General features: G+C 49.8%; 1 protein-coding gene across 1 annotated transcript in view; it reads left to right on the top strand.

Moving 5' to 3' along the window:
* The window catches only part of PARD6G (par-6 family cell polarity regulator gamma), an 89,099-nt gene continuing 68,330 nt past the window's right edge, over positions 551-21,319 (top strand). Inside the window, exon 1 of the mRNA XM_013993972.2 lies at positions 551-811. Within this exon, the coding sequence (XP_013849426.1) occupies positions 740-811 (72 nt within the window). The 5' untranslated portion in view covers positions 551-739. The remainder of the gene's footprint in view (positions 812-21,319) is intronic.

The raw sequence follows: 21,319 nt of genomic DNA, 5'->3' as shown, positions 1-21,319 counted from the left end.
AGGCCAACAGGTGGAGGCAAGCAAAATCTAGTGCGGGCTGCTTGGTGGGAACGAGGCGACTGGGGGGGGGTCGGGCGGCGCTGCTGCTCTTCTGGGCTCCTGCGTTTGGAGCGCGCACCTACCCGTGAGCGCGTCTTAGGGGGCGGGCCCGCCGGGCGGGGCTTGGGGGGAGGGTCCTCGGAGCTAGAGGGAGGGAGGGAGGTGGGAGGGCGGGTCGGTGAGCCGTGGGTGGGGCCTGAGGGGGCTGAGTCTTCGGAGGAGCACCATGCGAGTCCTCGAGGCTCCGAGGGTGGATCCTTAGGGCGTTCCTTCAGGAACCCATCCTTGGGACGCAGGGCGGGACGTGGGTCCTCGGGGCTTGTGGGGCGGGTCCTCCGGGACCGGGGCCGGTTCTCGGTACGAGGGGCGGGGCATGGGACCTGGTCCTCAGGACGAGGGGCGGGGATTGGTGGTGGATCCTCCCGGCGCAGGGCGGGACCTGAGTCCTAGGGCCTCGGGGGGCGGGTCCTCGGGGCGGCGCGCGCTGGCGTCCCCCGCTCCTCCCGCGCGCGGCCCCTGGAGTCCCCGAGGCGCGCGGCCAGCCCTGCTCGGGCTGCTGCACTCCAGCTGCCCGGCCGCCGAGCAAGCGCGGGCCCGGGCCGGGGCCGGGGCCGCGGCGAGGGGCGCCGCACCCAGGGTCCTTCTGCAGCCCTCGTAGCGAGGAGCGAGGGCGAAGACGAGGCTAAGTGGAGCCGGAACCATGAACCGGAGTTTCCACAAGTCTCAGACCCTGCGCTTCTACGACTGCAGCGCGGTGGAAGTCAAGAGCAAGGTGAGCCGGGGTCCAGCAGTTTGCCTACCCCCCTGCGAATGAATGGGCGCCCCGCAGGGGACTGAACTGTGCGAGAGGGACTGGCGCCGGCGACAACTTTGGAGCGCGGCGCGGTCGGTGGAATGTGCGGGGGTCCCCCAGTCCTTCCCGCCCCTCTGCGCGCGCACAAAGCCCGGCAGCCCGATAGGGTCCAGCTGGAGCCGTGGCTCTCTGAGGGCCGCGCGGCCGCCGGACCCTTCGCGGGAGCTGCTCTTTTGTTCCACAAACCAGCGGCGACCCGGCGCGCCGCACGGTGGAGGGGCGACGTTTCCGGGGCTACCCGAGGCTGCTCGGATTCGGGGCCGTGGAGGGGCCTCGGGGGCCCGGGCGAGGGGAGGGCCCTGACCGCGCCGCCGCCCTCGCTGAGGAGGAGCCTCGGAACCCGCAAGGGGGGAGACAGGCTGCGGATCTCCGACCCCTGGACTGGACCCCCAGACCCCGGCCCCGCCCTGCGTACCAGCCCCTCAGCCTCCCGGCGAGCCCCAGGCCCAGATTCCCCCGGCGCGCAAGACCGGCGGCCCCTCCCGCTGCCCGCGCCCTGGCCCAAGCTTGCCCGAACTTGCGGGTGGCTGTACGTATTTGGATAATTGGCTGATAGGATCTGGCGCTTCTGCCCTTTGCGGAGGCGGCTCCTTTGCTGCAGACGCTTTTGTCTGCGAGGGTCTCGGGTGTCCGTGGTGAACCCCGCAGCAGAGGAGGAGCTGCAGTTGTTCAGGGTCCTGGAGGAGGGGCCCCTCGGGCTTACTGCTGCCTGAGAGCCGGTTCTTGCCCTTTCTCTCTGCGCGCCCCCCACCTCGGAAAGCAAAGCAGAGGAGCCTGAGTGGTGGGAGAAGGAGGGTGGGCTCCGACCAACTCCGCGCACACTCGAGTCTTGAGGCTTGTGTGCCCTGGCCCGGTCTCTAGGAAGACAAGTCCAGCGGTCCCCTGCCTGGGCTGCCCCTACCAGCGAAGGGGGATGGGGGTCCTTTGGTGTAAGATTCCCAGGGTTTCCTCCGAGAATTGGTGGAGGGGGCGCGGGTTATCTCCGCGGGAACCTCAACGCAATGAGTTGCGGAATTTCATCACCATCTCGTTGAACAGTGTTTTTATGAGATCCTCATGTCCAGTTACTCCGAATACTAATTCTGTGACCCTTGCCCAACACTCATCCCCTCTTCTAGCCCCAGAGTGCCTTCCCATACTGCCATCAGATGTGCCGGCCGTGAGTAGTGGGACGGGAAAGAACCGACAAGCATGAGTGAGGGCACCAAATAATTGACGTTTCATTAGCTCAGTGGGAATAAGGCTTTTAAAGCTCATTGTCCACTACAGTAGCCACTGAGCACTTATGGTGTTTCATTTTAACTTTCTGTTTTGAGATCATCATAGATTAACAGGCAGTTGTGAAAAAGAATACAGAAACTCCTCCAAAAGTAACATCTTGTATCACAGTGTCACACCTAGGACCTCATTAGACTTGTTCACAAGTGTTTTTAGGTCATGCACTTTCATCAGTGTGCACATTCCTGAGACCCAGCAGTCACAATACAGAGCACTTCCATCTCAAGGGTATCTTCTGCTGCCCTTTCATAGCAGCTATTTGACTCCAAGTGTGAGTTGATTAGCATCAATATCATACACTCTTCCTGAGTTCCCTGTGCTCAGTAGCCACATGCAACTTGCAGCTCCCTGACCAGATGCAACTCCAGAGGGTCTATCCAGAGGGGACAGCCCTGGAGGAAATGACCTCACAAAGCCTTATCCTACAGTGCTGGACTGTTGACACTGTGGGCCAATGGGTTCTGGAGAGTTGAGTCTGCCTTTGCCCCTCGTTGGGAGCTGGGGGCTGTGGGTGTTCTGGTAGCCCAGTGGATGGCCTTCTTGGCTTCCCAGTGAAGAAGAAGGGGCACTGCTCCATGCCCCAAGCCTGGGTTGAAGTTCAGATGCAGCGAATGCTCCCCAGAGGTGAATGGCAGAGCCAGACTTTTGGTTGAATTTGGGAGCAACCCTGGCCCTGGGCCCTGTTGGGCTGTCTGGTTATAGACACACCACTAGCAGCAGCAGCAGCGGCCTTTTTGGATAATGGGGCTTGCCTTACTTTTGTCCAGGGGGTTCATGTGGCTCTTCCCTCTGTATTCGGCCTTCCACTGACCCCCTTAGTAGTTAATACCTAGAACCATTGTGTCTGTCTCTGCAGGGGGTCTTGCGCCAGCTGCTGTTTTCAAAATATGGGGAAAAAAAACGTGATGACAGTGATGTCTTTATCCAGTCTAAATGTAGCACCTAGCACCTGGGTTTGTATTTGGATAAAATAGTGCCAGGGAGCTGAGCTCAGCAGGTTTTGCCACCTACCTTGTGAGCTTTCAGTCAAGTTATTTAACTTTTCTGAGTCTCAGTTATTTCATCTGTAAAATGGCCATTGTGCCGGTTCTGCTTACCTCCTAGGATCAAATGAGGTAGTGAATGTGAAACCACTTTTAAACTGAGAGCAGGAGTTCCCGCTGTGGTGCAGTCAGTTAAGAATCCAGCTACGAGGCTGCAGAAGCAAGAGTTTGATGCCCGGCCTGGGAACTTCATATGCTGCTGGGACAGCCATTAAAAAAAAAAAAAAAAAATGTTGAGAGCACCCACTGTTGTAAGAATTAAGCACTCAGATCAGGATTCTATGGCGTTTCAGGATATTGGGTCTAAAAATCACCTCTGATCCTCTCAGAATTTTTGGCATTAGCCATGTGCCACAGCTGGTCAGTTTCCAAAGCCTTGGGGACTTTATCTTGACCTGGTGCCTCAACCCCTCCCCCAAACATTTCAGCTTTAAAACCTGTGACTGGGCTCCTCCTACGCCGTCCAGCAGCATGCACTTCTGATTCCCCAGTTCTGGTAGTGGGACTAGCGTTTCATGGTCATTCTGACTTCTGCCCCTCTTCCCATGAGGCCTGAGGGGGCAGGGGTTGTGCCCATGTCTGGGGGTGTAAGTCTTGGCCCATCAGAGGGCAGCAGGAAGGCCAGTGCTGAGGGAAGGGTCTCTAGGGGGCAGAGTAATTGGAGATGACTTGTTTGAGGAAAAACAGAAAGTCACACAGATTAGCTGTGAGTGCTGCAGTGGCTTTAACTGTGTGTCTTGTCAGTGCCACCAGCATCTGCTTGTGCCTGAAAAATCTGAAAGCACGATTATCCCATCTCAGCCCCGAGCCCCACCCTCTGGCTGGAGGCCCCTGCCTTAAACCAGGTCCATGTGGTCCCAGTTTCCTTACCTCTCAGGTCTCATCCTGGTTCCCCTTGGCCGCTGGGCCTCTGGCCATGCGGCTTTCCCCCACCAGCAATGCTTTCTCTAAGAACCTGCCCTATCTTGGTGGCCCCCTCCTCTAAAGCCCATCTGATGCCTTTCCCAGGCGGAAGCTTCTCCATCCTCTGAGCTCTTCCCCATGTTTCTCGTGTTGTGGTCCTTGTCATGGTGCTGGTGACAGGGATGGAGGACTCTGTTTACACTCGCAGGGTTTGTTGTGTCCATTGTGTTTGGGGCAGAATAACACTGCTGAAGGATTTGATCCAGTTTTGGCTGCTTTGTTTAGATAATGTTGGAGGCTTTTTTGGATTCTAATCAAACACAGCATTGTAGAAAATATAGAAACCATGATAGGCATGAAGAGGGGTAATTGTCACACCCAGCGTGTTGTCACATGTCCTCCAGCCCCTTTATATGCACGTTTACATGCAGATGTCTTTGTTTTACAGAATCAGGGTCCTATTTATAGATATATTATTCCGTAGCCTGCTTTCCCCCTTCAGCTTAGCAGTGTATTCTAAATGTTTTCTCATGTCATTAGTATTTTTAGAAAACACATTTTTGAAATGGCTGTATAGTATTTCATCTTATGTATAAACCTTAATTAATCTAACCCTATCTGGGTTATTTCCAATTTTTTCTAGAATAAACAATTCTATGTATAACGTTTTTATATTTAAATCTTTTATTTAAAGATTACATGTAGAATGTAAAGAATATATATGTGTGTGTGTGTGTTGTATGAACTGTAAAGAATACTGATTCGCTTAACTCGCAGCAGAACTTTTATTATTTCTTTAGGATAGATTCCTAGAAGTGAAATTACTAAGTAAAAAATATGCACATTCTTAAGGCTTTGAATACATATTGCTTCCAGAAAATCTCTTCTGTAAATGTTTCATTTTCACCCCCTCTCTCCCCCTCCCTCCTTCCCACATTAGGTATTTCCTTATTCTTTCTCAATTGGATAAATGAAACGCTACCCCCACCATTGTTTTCATTTGTATTCTTGGGTTATTAGTGAATAGAAAATTATTATAGTTGTTAGCTATATGTATGTCTATTTTTAGCGGCCTCTTTCTTTCCTGCATTCTTTTTTGTTAGTGTTCTTATTTTTTATTGAGTTCTAGAGCTGCTTTCCACCGGGATTTCCCAGTGGGTGCAGATGATGCTGAGGTGACAGTGCCTTCAGTCCGCATGTTTCCTCTGGTCCCAGATCTTATCTCTGGCTGAGGTTGTTGCTGCCTGGCCTCGCCCTTCCGTCTGGTGGCTGGGGCCTTGGCCAGGCCCTCCCCGTGGGGTGCTTGGGCACTTGCCTCCTGTGGGCCAGTTGAGAACCGCCTGACATGGTTTGACTCACCTGTGTGTGCAGCTACACCCTTTTAAAGATTCCAGCTTGTTTATATCTGCGCATGTCTGTGTTTAAACAGGTTTGGTGACTTGATGAGGGGAAGTTGCCTCTGGAGGGGACTTTCCTCAGGGACCCAGGTGGGGAGTGTCAGTCTGGGGGGCTTGGGTGGTGCTACTGCCCACCTTCTTGGCTTTTGGGCCCTTAAGCAGCAAAAAGCCCTCTGGGCCGTCCTGGGGGCACCCCAGTTAGCAAGGGGTTTAAGCCACTTCCTAGAATCCATGACATTTCAGGTAGAGGGTTCTTACAGTTCTAGAGAAGGGAAGGAATGCCAGGGATTGGGAGATGCGACCATTCAAGGTTGCTTCAAGGTATCAGAAGCTCTAATATTTGTGAATCACATCCAGAGTCGGCAGAAATCGAGAGGCACCTGACCTGTTGCCATGAAGGGGCCTCCAAGACTTTTAGAGGCAAGCAAGGGAGAGCTTGGAATGATGACAGCAGAGGCATCCATGACTTGGGGGTGAAAGGGGCCGTGGGAGTCTGGGTATCTCATTTGTTCAGCTAGCTGAACCAGTATCCACACTGCCTCTCAGCAAATTTCTCCTCTACTGTGAACCTGGGGAACAATGGGAGGTGCTATACCCCTTTTCAGGCCCAACACTCACCCTACAGCCCTCCTTTGAGGTTGCCCTGAACTCACTGGGGGTATAGAGATGGTCCAGGCTGGACACTGCCTTCTGTGTATAGGTTGTGTTCAGAAGTATTTCTTAAAATTTGTTTAACCACACACACCAGACACTGTTCTAAAAACATTGCAATTGCAGAGATTATTCATTAATCCCCATCACGACCTTGCAAGATGGGTTCTGTCATCACCCCCCTTATACACAGGAGAACACTGGACAATCCAAGTGGCTTTACTAAGCTGCTCCAGGTCAGAGATCCTGCTCACTTTAGCTCCAGACTCCACGCTCTTTACCACAAATCACCTGTGGCCTCTGGTGGAGGCGGCTCCCGCTCCTCCTCCTCTGAGAAGCCCTCAAGCCAGGTCCACACATGGGTGTTCCCAGCTCATCCCAGGAGAATGAGGCAGACCCCCTTGGGCGCCTCCATGGAAGGCCAAGGCCTGGTACTCTGGGGGAAGAGGTTCTATTTTTCTTTCATCTCTGGAGCAGGTTCCAGCTGTGTGGCCTCAAGGGAAGTCCTGTGTTGAGTAGTTGTTCTCAAAAGTCTGATCCCATCATCCATTCATGTATTCATTTACTGAACACCTCCTGTGTGCCAAGCATGGGGTTCATGCTGGGGTACAAAGGTAACCAGGACAGACAGTATGCCCACCTTAACAGCTTATGGTCCAATGAAGGCTCAGACCCAGGTGGGTGGATGCTGGGCTCCTTCATTCTCTTGTCCAAATTGTCACCAGATCCATGGTTTCACATCTTAAGACCAGAGGTCGCCAGTGCATTCCGGCCATTCTGCCCCCACAGCAAGACCCGCCACAGTGCTCGGGCACCCAGAAACCACTCCCGTCTGTCCTCTGATGTGAGAGAAGCCGTGCCTGCGAGGGTCGCTCTGAGATGAGTTGGGGCATCTTCTCATCTCCTTGCTTCCAGAAATAGCTGGGCTCCAGTCTCTACTTTTCCTCATCTGGGGACTTTCCCCTGCGCTGCATTTGTCAGTAGTATGCTCCAAGGATAACTCCAGCATCTAAAGTGTAAAGAGCAGTGCTTTGAATGCAGCAGGTACCCAATAAATGTTAGTTGAGTTGAATGCAGATGAAGAACATCTGGACTTTCCTGCTAGCTACTAGTTCACAAGTGGTCTGTTAGGGTACTTTAGAAAAGAACTTCTTTTTGAGAAAGGTGACCAAAGCTGGACTCATCAATTGACTTATTCCCAGGGCATCTCTGTGAGGGGTCAGGGGCCTTGTCCCCCTCTTGCTAGTGCCCTCGGGATGGAAGGGTAGAAGATGAGCTAAACCAAGGAGGAACTTTGAAAGGTCGAAGGAAGCTGATGTTGGTATTGCCGCTGCTGATAGTATCCCCTGGTTTCCTCAGTGCTAAATTGCAGGCTGAGAGCTGCAGGGATCCAGCTCTGGCACTACATCGGAGCCAGCTCCCGTGCATCTCTCATTGTTCCTACACGCTGCCTCTTCCAGAGCCACCCAGGTAGCCCTGTGTTTCCCACAGGACAGGGGTAACAGATCAGGGCACTTGCTGTGGCAGCTGTGACATCTGTTACCTTTGAAGCCTTCTTTCCCTGACCCCTAAATTCTGTGTTTCCCAGGTTCCTGGGGCGCAGGGGTATGTCTCCCACACCCCACCCCTCTTTGACCCTCCCGAAGGCTGTGTTCCTCTGGGGCTCTGCAAAGATGCTTGCTGGCAGAGGGGACCAAGAGGATGGGCACTTCTCACCACTCCCCAACCAGAGCATCTGCTCTGTATTTTGGGGTATGAGTGCAGTATTTTACTTGGGGGAAGAAAAAAACTTTTGCTCCATAAAGAGTTTGAAAGCCACCCAGACCCTCCTGCCAGGCCCAGCCCTGTAAATTCTTAGTTTGTTACCCTCCCCAGGTCCATGGGCTGACCTTGCAACCTGATCCCTTCCTCCTCTTACCCAAGAAGCTCTGCCATGCCTCAAGGCTGCAACAGCTGCCTTTTTAGGAAACTGTTCCAGCCCCCCTTGACACTGGAGAGTCTCCTGTGTGAAGTTCAGTGTGTGTGTGTGACCGTAAAGTACACTAACCTCCGGCGTGCAGCTTGATGAAATTTTACATGTTGACACACCTGGATGAATGCTGTACACATCACGGTAGGTCTGGAACATTCCAACATTCAAGAAGTTTCCTGAGAGTTCCTGTCATGGCTCAGCAGAAATGAATCTGACTAGCATCCATGAGGACACAGGTTCGATCCCTGGCCTTGCTCAGTGGGTTACGGATCCGGCTTTGCCGTGAGCTGTGGTGTAGGTCGCAGACGTGGCTTGGATCTGGCGTGGCTGTGATTGTGGTGTAGGCCAGCAGCTACAGCTCTGATTTGACCTCTGGCCTGGGAACCTCCATATGCTGCAGGTGTGACCCTAAAAAGACAAAAATTTCCTTTATGCCCTGTGTAGTCAAACTCCCTTTTAACATCATCAGGGTCTCTACCACCAGAGATGAGTATGCTGGTTTCATCTTGATGTCACAATGCACTCTGTGTCCACAGGGTCCATCCAGTTGTATAAGTCCAGAGAGCTGTTTTCCTATGGATGCAGATTATCCCATTGTGCATCCGTCTGTGTTGATGGAGGTCTGAGTTGATGGAGGCCTAAAGCTTCCTGTGTGAGTTCCTCTTCAGTGCACTTGTGATTTTCACTAGCTGTCCTCAATGCTGCTGTAAGCCTGCCAGGGGTGGCCCTGGTCAGTGTAATGCTCGGCCCAGTGTGGCTGTCCTCGACTCAGCGGTGCAGCCTCCAATCCTGGACTGGATTGGATTTGGGTGGAGCAGCTGCTATAGGAAGTCTGAGGGTTCGGGAGTTCCTAGAGGCCTTGAACTGCAGCTTATTAAGTATTTGTTGATTAATAAATCAAAACAAATCAGGATTCGCGTCTTACAGAATTGAAGGGCTCCTGGTCCTTCCTTTAATTCTGGTTTGGGTTGCTGCTTGAGTGCCTTTCCAGCTGTCCTTTACTCTACTCTAGCCTTTGTGCGGCCTTCTGCTGGGCTGGGTGTCCTGGGCGAAGCTGAGACCCGAAGTGAAACAGTCCAGGGCAGCTCGTGCCACAGTCTCTTTGGCAAAGGCGAAGAGTCATCCTTTTGAACATCGCCTGAGTTTCACATCCAGAATGAACACTACACCGCAGCCTTGATCATGGTGGGCTGTGGAGCTGAGCGTTCACACGGCCTTCACCCAGGGGGCTTGCCTGTGTCGCCCTGCTGCTCACCACATGCACACCTAAGGATGTTGGTGAGTCCCATCCTTTGCCTTTGGGGATTTCTTTGCACCCCTGAAAGTTCTGCCTAGTGATCAGCTATGTTTATCTTCCATTTTATCACGTCAGTAGGCCTGTTGAAAGCTGGATTGTATGTCAGTCAGTGCACAGAGCAGATCTTTTGTGCCTTTGCTTCCAAGAGAGGACATGAGGTACTGATGCACAAGTCCAGAAAGTTCCCCCTCAGATGGCTTTTTGGGGGGATGTGTGCTGTTGTGGGAGGACCCTGAGGTCCCTGGCCAACAGCTGTGTAAGAGAACTGAGAGGACCATTAAAGCTTTAGGTCATCAGCTGTGCTAGAGCAATTCCGAGACTAAAGTCATGCTCGTATCCTGTTTTCCATGGCTTGGGGGCCTGAGCCACTGCCTCCCCACCCACAAGTCCCGACCTCACTTCCCTCACTGGTCTGGAATAATAATGGGGTGTTGCTATGGGACAAAACAAACTTCTCTGTCTGAAGTTTGGTCCCTCATGTAGACAGGGAAGTGGCATCTGGCTCTTGGCAGCAGCCGTACAGGGCACAAGACAGATTTCACAAGAATGTGCTCCTTTGGGCTGGAAGGTGATGCAGAAGCTCGCTATGTCTGGGCAGACATCAAGGGATGCTCTTGTGAGAAATGGTGTTTTGAGGAAGCTGTACTTTGCCCCCCAGGAGCAGAGCTGCCCAGGAGCAGGTTTGTCCCTGCTCACTGCATGTGGGCTTGGAGTCACCTATCCCGCACACAACCCTCCCCCACAAGCTGCTTCTCAGAGAGGTGACTCCGTTGCTTATCTGTGGTGTCTCTTATGATTCTTGTCATAACCAGGCTGAGGATTAGCACCTGGCCTTGAGCGTGAACAAGCATGTACTGTTGAGGTTGCCCTGCAGTTCTTCCTGGAGTGGGTTTCCAGGGAGCACACGGTCTCTGGGCTCCCTCTCTGACCCCGGAGCTAGGTGTGGCCTGGTGGGAGCAGCTGCCGCCCAGGTGATAGCACCCGAAGGAAGGTCCGGGAAAGTGTGACCATCTCTTATCATCAGTGATGTCTCATGGTTACAGCTTCCTTTCTTGGAGCATCAGCTGTGTGCCAGCTTTCTGCCAGGCACTCAGCACAGATGTTTTCCTTGACACTCCTGATACCTAATGGATGGGGGTCTTAACGAGGCTGTTAACTTGCCCAACAAAGGCCCCAGCTAAGTGGCAAAACCACTTCTTAAGCCCTCAATTGCTCCACCATCCTGCTTCCCATCTAGTTCTCATTATCCCCTGATTCCACCGCATGGAAAATAGGCAACACCTACCTGGTTCAGATGTGCTCTGAAGTCACATCACGTGTCCCTCTACCTCCTTCCTGGACACCAGCTCAGGGCTGTGCTGCTTCCTAAATATCCCTCTTGCATCCTGTGAAATCCCCTCTCCTAGGTAGCCCATGAGCCTATGTACAGTCTGCTGGGAGGGAGATGGGGTGGGTGCAGGGGGAGCTGCTTCCTCTGCAGTACTGCAGAGGTTCTTTGCTGCTGTGGTCAGAGTGCCAACGTGACCACCCAGGTCCCTGGCACCCCAGACATGTCACTCAACAGAGGCCCCTTGGATTGCCAGGCTGGGAGTGGGCAGTGCATGCTCAGCTCAGCTCTGAGTCCCCATCCAGAGACCCGGATGCATAGCTTGTCTCCAAAGCACAGCTTGGCTCTCATAAAATTATAAAAAGGTGGTTTTGGAGTTCCTCTCGTGGCGCAGTGGTTAACGAGTCTGACTAGGAACCATGAGGTTGCAGGTTCGATCCCTGGCCTTGCTCAGTGGGTTAAGGATCCAGCGTTGCTATGGCTGTGGTGTAGGCCTTCAGCTACAGCTCCAATTAGACCCCTAGCCTGGGAACATCCATGTGCTGTGGGAAGCGGCCCTAGAAAAGGCAAAAAGACAAAAAAATACACATATATGAAAAGGTGGTCTCATTGTGAAAAATGACCCTGAAAAATAACCGCCTGCCAGTGATGGAAGAGAGAGGCCTGAGAAAGCCATGACCCCTATTCAGAAATTAGGAAGGTGGCTCAATCGAAGGAGGGAATCCTTCAGTCAGGGGCCGACTGCATGCTTCCTGCCCTTTGACAAATCCACTCAGGCCAAAAGCCTCACCTTATTATGCTTGCAAGCATGCGTCTTTGAGAAGGGCTCAGTACATTCCTACGAATGGCCATGGATGGTCTAGCTGGGTGTGCACCTTCTCCAGGTATGCTTGGCCTGGAAGAGCAAAACCCCAGATACAAGCTGATCGAGTGCAAGCTGGTGAATAGCTGCTGTTTGCTGGACTCTCACTTTCAGAACAGCATAAAATTCGTATTTGATTCTCACAACAAGTTTGTAAAGAATACACTTTGTCTTGGAGTTGCTGTCATGGCTCAGCAGTTAATGAACCCGACTAGCATCCATGGGGATGCAAGTTCAATCCCTGGCCTCACTCAGTGGGTTAAGGATCCGGCGTTGCTGTGAGCAGTGATGTAGGTCCCAGACGCAGCTCAGATCTGGCATTGCTGTGGCTGTGATGTAGGCTGGCAGCTACAGCTCCAATTCAGCCCCTAGCCTGGGAACCTCTATATGCCGTGGGTTGTGACCCAAAAAGAGACAAAAAGACAAAAAATAAAAAAGAGTATACTTTGTCCCTCTTTTTCGAAGGAGGAGATATGCTTGGAGAAGCTTAAATTATTCAGAACCTGTGTATTAATCTAGAGCCCTGGCTTCTGATGACTTGTTGTCTGTATTGATAAGGAGCCATTGACCCAGGAAGCCCATCTCCTGCCTCAGCCATCCCCTCCCTGGACAGTGACTCTTTTCCTTGCATCTGAGCTCATGTCTGAATATTACCTCACTTTCCTGCTCAGACTGAGCTTCCAGGCTTCTGCCTGAGTGGATTTCTTTTCCAGGAAAGTTCCATGAAGGCAAAGAGAGATGACCCTCCAGTCCGCCAGCTCCCTCTTAGCACCAGGGTCTTCCTTAACCCTACCCCATCCCCCAGCTTCTAGAGCTGCTTGCTCTGGTTCACGCTGCTACCACCATCATGGCCCCTCTCTGTCCACGCTGTCAGCTGATTTGGGCATCCTCCCTTCCCACGTGGGGCATCTCTGCCCCTTGGAATTCTTCCCCCACCACTGGCGCTCTTTAGGTCTTGTCTAAATTCCCTCCTGTACTAGCCTTAGTTCCTTCATTTACTGGCCTTGTGCCTCTGTGCAGTCATTGAATCCTTCCATGTCTGAGTATCCTGGTCTATAAATGGGAAGAGAGACACCGCTGGGTCGCTCTTAGGATTAAATAGAGCAGGAATACAAAGCTTGGCACTTGGCACTGACTACACCTTCTCTGCCACAGTTTAGCAGTGCTGGGCCCACTGGTGCAGATCACATATGTAAACTAGAGAGCACATTCATGAGCAGGGGACTGTGTGCACACCCAGCTGGAGCACACACACAGGCTTACGGAGGTGACCACAAGTGCAGGGGGTTCTCCGTTCCCAGCAGTTGTCCAGATAGCCTCATGCAGAACTGGGTGCTTATCTGAGCAGTTCTGCAGGTGCCAACGGCAGCACCATTGTTGCTCTGGATTGAGTTAGGTTGACAGGACAGAGCGAGGGACCAGGCTCTGCTGTTGGTCCCATCCCATCTGACTCACAAGTCTGTGGACGGATTTTAAACTGTCCCAGTGTGTCAGCCCAGGAAGTCATCCCATGGCTGGGTCCCATGCTTTAACAGATGGTGTTAGGATGACAGCCTATGCTACCTGGTCATTCCATACATAATTGGAGGTCTTTCCATGGTTTTCTATATGACGTGTGTGTACACATGTTCCTTGGCCCTGTCCTGAAACGATCATGAGGTGCTTGCGTTTACCATATAAATACACGCTTCTGAGCTCTTTTACAGTTGGGTATGGACCCCCTTCCTGACAGAAGCCCTGACCCTGCACTTAGTAGGGGGCTCTGATGGTCTCAGGGGAGTCCTTTCCTCTGTCAGTGATTGGTCTGAGATGGGCATATGACCCTGTCCTTGATGATGAGATGTGAGGTTTTTCTTCCTCTGAATATTGTGTTGTTACTCCGGGACCCACCTCGGTGGGTAACAGGATGTGGCCCTACCCTCCTGGTTCTGGGGCTGCCTTGGTTCCTTCCAGCCGTAGTGTGGGTGATGTGCCAAAGCCCTCTGTTCCCCTGATTATTGCTTTCCTCATACCCACAGTTTAAAACAGGGCTTCTTTGTTTGAATTTCTGTTTGTCACTACACACTTGCCATGTGTGATTACTCTTCAGCATGTCATCCTTGGGTTCTCAAACAAACCATCAGACTCATGAGGACACTTAACACTAGTGCTGGGCCTGGCCCATACTGGGCATTCAGTGAAATCTTATTGAATGAGTAAACCGATGAATGAGTACTAAAAAATAGCCCATAGCAGTAACTAGTAAGATGCTTATTGGGATGTTTGTGATGCTGCTTTTTAGGCTTTAGTGTGCACCTGGGTCACTGGGAATATTGTTAAGATGCAGATGCTAGAGTTGCCGTCGTGGCGCAGCGGAAACAAATCCAACTAGGAACCATGAGGTTGCGGGTTCGATCTTTGGCTTCACTCAGTGGGTTAAGGATCTGGCATCACCGTGAGCTGTGGTGTAGGTCACAGATGTGGCTCGGATCTGGCATTGCTGTGGCTCTGGCTTAGGCCAGCAGCTGTATCTCCAATTAGACCTAGCCTGGGAACCTCCATATGCCACACACGGGTGCAGCCCTAAAAAGACGAAAAGAAAAAAAAAAAAAAGATGCAGATGCTGATTCCTCGGCCTGGGGCCTGAGGTTATGCATCTCTAGCAGCAGGTCCCAGGTGATGCTGATGCTGCAGGCTCAAGGAACACATCTTGAAGAGGAGCTAAGGTTGTAGAACTCCCTGTGTCTGGGCCCAGTGCAGAGACACTGTCTTGCTGGCCAAAGGTGGACCAAGTGTACACAGCACCCTGGGCTCTTGGCTCAGGCAGGGTTCCCCAGCCCAGGGATGGACCTTCTTGCTTTGTTCTGTGTTGCACCCAAGTAATTTTCCACCTGATAGGGATCACACTGTACATTCAGCATTGGACTGTTGGGTTGTTTTTTGGTTTTTGTTTTTCACTTTTCCATATTGTAAAGGCTTCCTTGAATCTATAAACCCTTTCTAAAATAGCACTTATGTTGGCGTCATCGTATTTCATCCTGGGAACATACTTCATCTGTTTGATGAGCTTTTACAGTTTTCATTTTTCATCACCGTGAATATTCTGACGAATATTTTCCATCAGAATCTGTGCCTCCCATGACCTATAGCTGCTCTCATTCGAGAGGCCTGGGGTGGCGCTTGGTGTGGGTGGGACCTGTGGGCGGGGCCGCGTGAGGGTGGAGTCAAGTGTATTACAGCCTAGCTGGGGGCGGGGTCTCTGCCTCTGGGTCCAGAGCGCTGGGCTGGATTGCATCCTGCTTTGAGTGGCACAGAAAGCTGGTTAACGGGTGTGTATCATTTTAAGTCTGCATTGTAAGACAAACTTTAATTATAAGGGGGTCGTTCGAGTGTGAAATAACATTGTAGGCCCCTAGACCCCCCTCAAGAGTATTTTCTATTCAAGGTAAACACATTTTACAATAGGAAAGTGAGCTGAAGATTCTTGGTTGGTTCAGCCCCAGGCCAGTGCCAGGGAGCAGTCAGTGGGTATCGGAATGAGAAGATTTAGCTTCTAGGGTCCTCCTTGATCCCTCGAGGGTAGTTTCAGGATAACTGAGAAGACCTCAGCCCTGAAGGATTTAAGCACTGCTGCCACAGCAATTGTTAAATTATTACAAGTGATCAGGAGCAGCTAGCCTGCTCTGAGTGCAAAGCTTTACATGCCTTGTTTCTTAAAACCTCACAGCAGCCCCATCCTACTGATGGGTAACAGAAGCTCAGAGAGGCTGAGGGGCTTGCCCCAGGTCCTCTAAGTCCCAGAGCAGTAGCGTGAAGACCAACCCATCCAGGACTCATGCAAGGGACCCAGTGGGCCTTTTGGCTGTGAGGGTCTGTGCTCCTAGGCAGTTCCCAGCAGATTATGGAGTGCACGTGGCCTCTGTTGTCCCATGTTACTGTTCTCTCCTTTCCCCTTGGCACTTACAACCTTCTAACATACTATATGATCTACTTATTCATGATTCATACTAGTTGCTTTCTGTACTCACAGTGTATAGGGTAGTACCTGCTGCTGGATAAATAAGAGCAGGGCCACTCCTTATACTAGTTGTCCACTCAGAAAATGTACTTTGAGTGCCTGTTCTATGCCAAGGTCAGTGGGAGTAAAATGGAGACCACATTTTTCTTTTGCAGCTGTAAAGCCTAGCTCATGAAAATATTTGTTCAGTGAGTAAGTTCCTACTTGGTATTTGGAAGTGAGTTCAAATGAAGAGACACATGTCACCTGAAATGACACTTTTGTAGAAGTGTCCTGGTGGTTCTTGGGTCACTCTCTTGTGAAAGGGGGCAGCAAAAGCAAATGATGCTTCTCAGATGTTCTCCTCTTTCTAGCATCAGTTCTGCCAAAGGTCAGTGTTGTGGGGTGGGGAGTGGGTGGAAGTTGGCCTCGGGGGCTCTGGCAGGGGGAGTCTGCCTTCCTGCAGCAGATGCACTGTACCCACTGTGTGGTCTGTAGTGGAGGGCACGGCCTGATGCTGCTGACCCCTGAATCCCCACCAGTTTATCCGGAACAGAAGGTCAGTGGTCAGAGAGACTGGCAGAGGCCCCGCCCCCAGTGAGGCTGTAATAGTTGGTTCCACCATCATGTGGCCCCGCCCACAAGGCCCCACCCACCCCAAGCGCCACCTAAGTCACTCTGACCACTGACTCCTTGGAAAGTGACTTGAGATCAAAGGGTTATTTCAAGAAAACACAATACCTTCAGGCAGCCACTGGGTCTCTGTGTATTTAACTGGCACTTACTGTTGAGCTGTGCCATCTGAAACAAAGACATAGACCAGAAGTTCCTGTCGTGGCTCAGTGGTTAATGAACCCAACTAGCATGCATGAGGACGCTAGTTGATTTCCATCCCTGGCCTGGCTCAATGGGTTAAGGATCCGGCGTCTCCATGGGCTGTGGTGTAGGTCGCAGACGCGGCTCGGGATCTGCTGTTGCTGTGGCTCTGGCGTAGGCCGGCAGCTAAGCTCCTTTTGGACCCCTAGCCTGGAAACCTCCATATGCAGCGGGTGCAGCCCTGAAAAGACAAAAAACAAAAACAAAACACAAAGACACAGACCAGTGTATTACACCTTAAAGACCACCACATCACACTCCTTTGCAAGTATTCATTGGAATATTACCTCCTTGGATTTGCTGGTGAGAACATCTTCACTTTCATGGTGACATGTGGTATTGGGGGCAGTCTGGCATTTGGCCCCAGGTTGATGAGATGGGGCAGGGCTGATGGGGGGCTCGGGACCTGGTTTGTGACCTCATGCTTATATCTCCTTCTGCATCCCTGTTTTGTCAGTCAGTGTCAACTGATAGCATTTTATTTTGAAACCGGTTAACAGAGGTTTAATTTTTTTTTTAATTCAGTGAGGATTTGAGTGCCTGCTCTATACCACAGACTGTGCTGTAGCAACCAGACCTTGCACTCATGGGCTTCTGGTCAGGTGGAGATTTCGTGCTATCATTCATATGGTAATTAAAAGTTTGTGGCGGCTTGGGGTTTGAGAGGTATCTTAATAAGTGACTCAGCTACTCAGCAGATTTTAACAGGTAAAGACTCCTCCTTAATGCCTGGCTCCTGTGGCCTTGCCTGGTGAGTCTGACAATACCTCATCACGACAACCCCGTGGGCACCTTACAAGCAAGGAGCCGGGTGACTTGATTTTTCTCAAGTTCAGGGGTACCTGCAAGTCTGAGACACCTGCCCCATAGGACCACAAGCAGGCAGCAAAAGAATGGGTTTTTTTACTTGTTTGTTTGGTTTTTTTGATCACACTCAAAGTATGTGGAAATTCCCAGGCCAGGAGTTGAACCCATGCCACAGCAGCAACACGAGCCACACAGTGACAATGCTGGATCTTTAACCTGCTGAGCCACAAGAGAACACCAAGAGAATGTTTTTAAAGTATAGCAGATAAGTAAAAAAAACACAGAGTAGATGAATGTAGACAGTGTACTACTATTTGTTTAGAAAAGAGAGGATTTAGGTACAAGTCACTTATGTTGCTTTCACATGCGTGAGATACCTTTTGAAGGGCACATATAACTGACATCATAGGTTCTTGTGGAAAAGGGACTGGGAGACTATTCACTGAATATCTTTTGAATTTTGAGCTATGTGGTTCTGTTCCATTCAAGCCATAGCAAGTGACCGAAGATGAACCTTGAAAACACTATGCTTAATGAAAGACATCAGACACGAGACCATATATTATTGTATGACTCTATTTATGTGAAATGTACAAAATAGGCAAATTCATAAAGAAACAGACTAGTGGTTTCTAGAGACTAGGAGTAGAAAGGCATTGAGAGTGGTTGCTAATGGGTATGGGGTTTCTTTTTGGGGGTGAAAAAATGTTCTAAAATTAAATAATGGCAATGATTGCGCAGCTCTGTGAATATACTAAAAACTACTGAATTTGCCCTTTGAAGGTATGCATTGTATTTCCTATGAATTATAGTTTATAGAGCTGTTTTTCTTTTAGCCTTCCCCTCAAAGAATAATTTTTTAAGCAGCCATTTCAAAGCTGATTGAGAGTTGTGGTCAGAAATATGGAAACCCCAGATGGTGGTAGTGGACTGGTGCCCATGAAGGCTTTGCCTTTGCTCCAGGCAGACAGTAAGCCTCAAGTGACCAAGGGTCAAAGCATCTGCTGTCAGCACACATCTTTAGAAGATCAAAACCTTTTTAGGACTCAGGGAAGGCCCCCCATTATTGCTGGCCCTTGCAGAGGAGAAACAGGATGTAAGATTTAGTCCAAGCTGGTAGGGCAAGCTTTTCCAGTTTGAATTGGTCCAACAGTGTTGGACTGGAAAGGGAGACAGAGGGCAGGTACTCTGAACAGGGTAGAACTTGCCTCCCTCACACACCCATCTCCACCCTGACCCCAAACTGCAAAAGGCCCTCACAGTCCCTCTTCTCCAATTTAGAGACTAAAGCTTTATATGAATATGTTTCTGGAGGCACTAGACTCCGGCGGTATGAGTGTATTTTCATCATTCCATGTCACGTAACTCCATTAATTCATTACCGTTACCGTAATTATATCTTACTTTCCAGGTTAAAAATATTAAAAATGTAAAGCTCTCCTTTTCTTGATACCTAAGGAGTTCTCTCTACACCCATCCATTTTTTTTTCTTTCTCTTGTTCTTTTTTGGTTGCCCATGCAGTTCCAGCTACAACCTAAGCTGCAGCTGTGACATGCCAGATCCTTAACCCACTGTGGGCCAGGGATTGAACCTGTGCCCCAGTGCTCCCAAGATGCCCTGATCCTGTTGCACCACAGCAGGAGCTCCTATCCATATGTTTATCCATTTTGTATAGAAACATATTTAATTCAGAGCATGAAATGCTCATTGGGTGTGTGCTACAAATCTCGTTAGCTGTCCTTATGCCCACAATTAAATTGTAAGCTTCTCAACAAGAAGTGCCCTTCCAAGCCCTATACTGAGAGGCTCAGAGAGAGTGAGAGATTTGCCCAAAACCATAGAGCTACTTGATTCCAGGCTGGCTGGAAATAAAACCCCATTTCCTGACTCTGGTGCTGCATTCCATCTGCAGCCAAGCTGCTGCCACTCCAAGCCAATCAAAAATTTCATTGTTTTTACAACTGAAATCATGGTCCCCAGGTTTCATCTTAAACTCACTCAGCTACTATTTATTTACAAACTCTAAATGGCATGTTTTTGATGATTACCATGTAGCTCTGGCTTAATACCATCCCCAAAGAGACTGTGGCGCCATTTCTGAGAAAAGCAGCTGACACCCTCCTGTTGATCTAACATCAGAGGGAAGGGGAGGAAAATTATAAACAGTACAGTCTTTTGCACTTGGTCTTTTCACACTGTTGTCTTTCTAACTCAGGAGGGCTCCTGGGGCCTGAACGCAAGAGATATCCCTTCAGGGCCCCAGGGAGGGTCAGCTAATAACTATTTCCCTCACTTGGGAAAGGCTGAGAGAGAAATGCGCACACGTGGCTGTGTCTCTACCAGCTACGGGGGTGGGGGGGGGGGTGGGGGGAGGGGGTGCACCACAGAATTGTTCATTTCAAGCGGCTGGGAAGAGACTTCTCTCCCCCCTTCATAGATGTAGACAGCTAAAACCCAGAGGTGGAAAGTGTTCAGTTTTGATAAAGTCCAATTAATCAACTTTTTTCTTTTGTTGCTTATGCTTTTAGTACCATATTGAAGACATCATTACCTAAACCAAGTAATGAACTTGTCCTATGTGTTCTTCTAAGAATATTAGCTCTTACATTTAGGTCTGTGATCCAATTTTAATTTGTTGTATGTGACGTGAGGTAGGCATCTAACTTCATTCTTTTACATGTGAGTATCAAATTGCACCCAGCTCCATTTGTTGCAAAGAAAAACTATTTGTCTTTTTGTGACTGATTTCACCGAGCATAATGTCCCCAGGAGTCACCCTTGTTATAGCAAGTGCCAGTTTTCCTTTTAAATTTTCTATTGTATGTATATATATGTAGACACACCACATTATGTTTAGGATTCTTTATATCTTCTGAGTACAGTGGATACAGAGCATCCACCAGCTCTATATCCGGGGATTCAACCAACAACAGATAGAAAATTATTCAGAAAAAAGATTCCAGGAGTTCCCATCATGGCACAGCGGAAATGAATCCGACTAAGAACCATGAGGTTGCAGGTTCGACCCCTGACCTCGCTCAGCGGGTTAAGGATCCGGTATTGCTGTGAGCTGTGGTGTAGGTTGCAGACGTGGCTAGGATCCAGAGTTGCTGTGACTGTGGTGTAGGCTGGCAGCAACAGCTCCTATTAGACCCCTAGCCTGGGAACCTCCATATGCCTTCGGTGTGGCCCTAAAAAGACAAAAGACAAAAAAAAAAAATTCAGAAATTACTAAAAAGTAGAACTTGAATTTGATGTGTGCTGGCAACTATATACAGTGTATTTACAACTATTTACATAACACTTATATTTATTAGGTGTTAAATGTAATCTAGAGTTGATTTACAGTATGGGGGTGGGATGGGATATGTGTAGGTTATATGCAAATACTATGACATTTTATATAAGGCACTTGAGCTTCTTTGGATACTTGTGTCTGCAGAGGGCCCTGGACCCAATCCCCTGCTGATAGAGGTATGACTGACTGTATTTATCCCTGTTTAAAGCCTTTTTACTCTGTGGATGGTGTCCTTTGATGCACAGATTTACTTTTTATTAAGTCCAGAGTCTGTCTTTTCTTTTGTTACCTGTGCCTTTGGTGTCATATTGAGAAATCGTTACCAAACCCAATGTCCTGAAACTTTTGCTTTATGTTTTTGTCTTAAGAATTTTATAGTTTTAGGTGTTACATTTGGTCATGGCTCCACTTTGAGTTAATTTTTGTAATGATGTGAGGTGAGGGTCTAACTGCGTTATGATGAAAGCATTTTATTTTAGAAAACATATTGGTGTGTGGTACCAATTTTATGTTTTTATTTTTACTTCCCCGTTATATCAGATCTGACAACTTGCCTGTAAATGAAGGAATTAGCAGGCACAATTCATTGTTGTATAATTCTCAGTACAGCTACCAGAAATTGAAAAAATGAATTGCTCTAATCACTGGGCAATCGATCTTTCCCAATTCTTTGTTTTCAGTAAAATTGAAAGCAGCCCTAATTGAATTGTCAGCTAATAGACTTAGACATACTCTACTG

Source organism: Sus scrofa, chromosome 6 (genome assembly GCF_000003025.6).
Source record: "Sus scrofa isolate TJ Tabasco breed Duroc chromosome 6, Sscrofa11.1, whole genome shotgun sequence".
Taxonomy (NCBI): domain Eukaryota; kingdom Metazoa; phylum Chordata; class Mammalia; order Artiodactyla; family Suidae; genus Sus; species Sus scrofa.
Note: the sequence above shows the minus strand (reverse complement) of the source record. Positions and strands in the feature narration are given on the sequence as shown.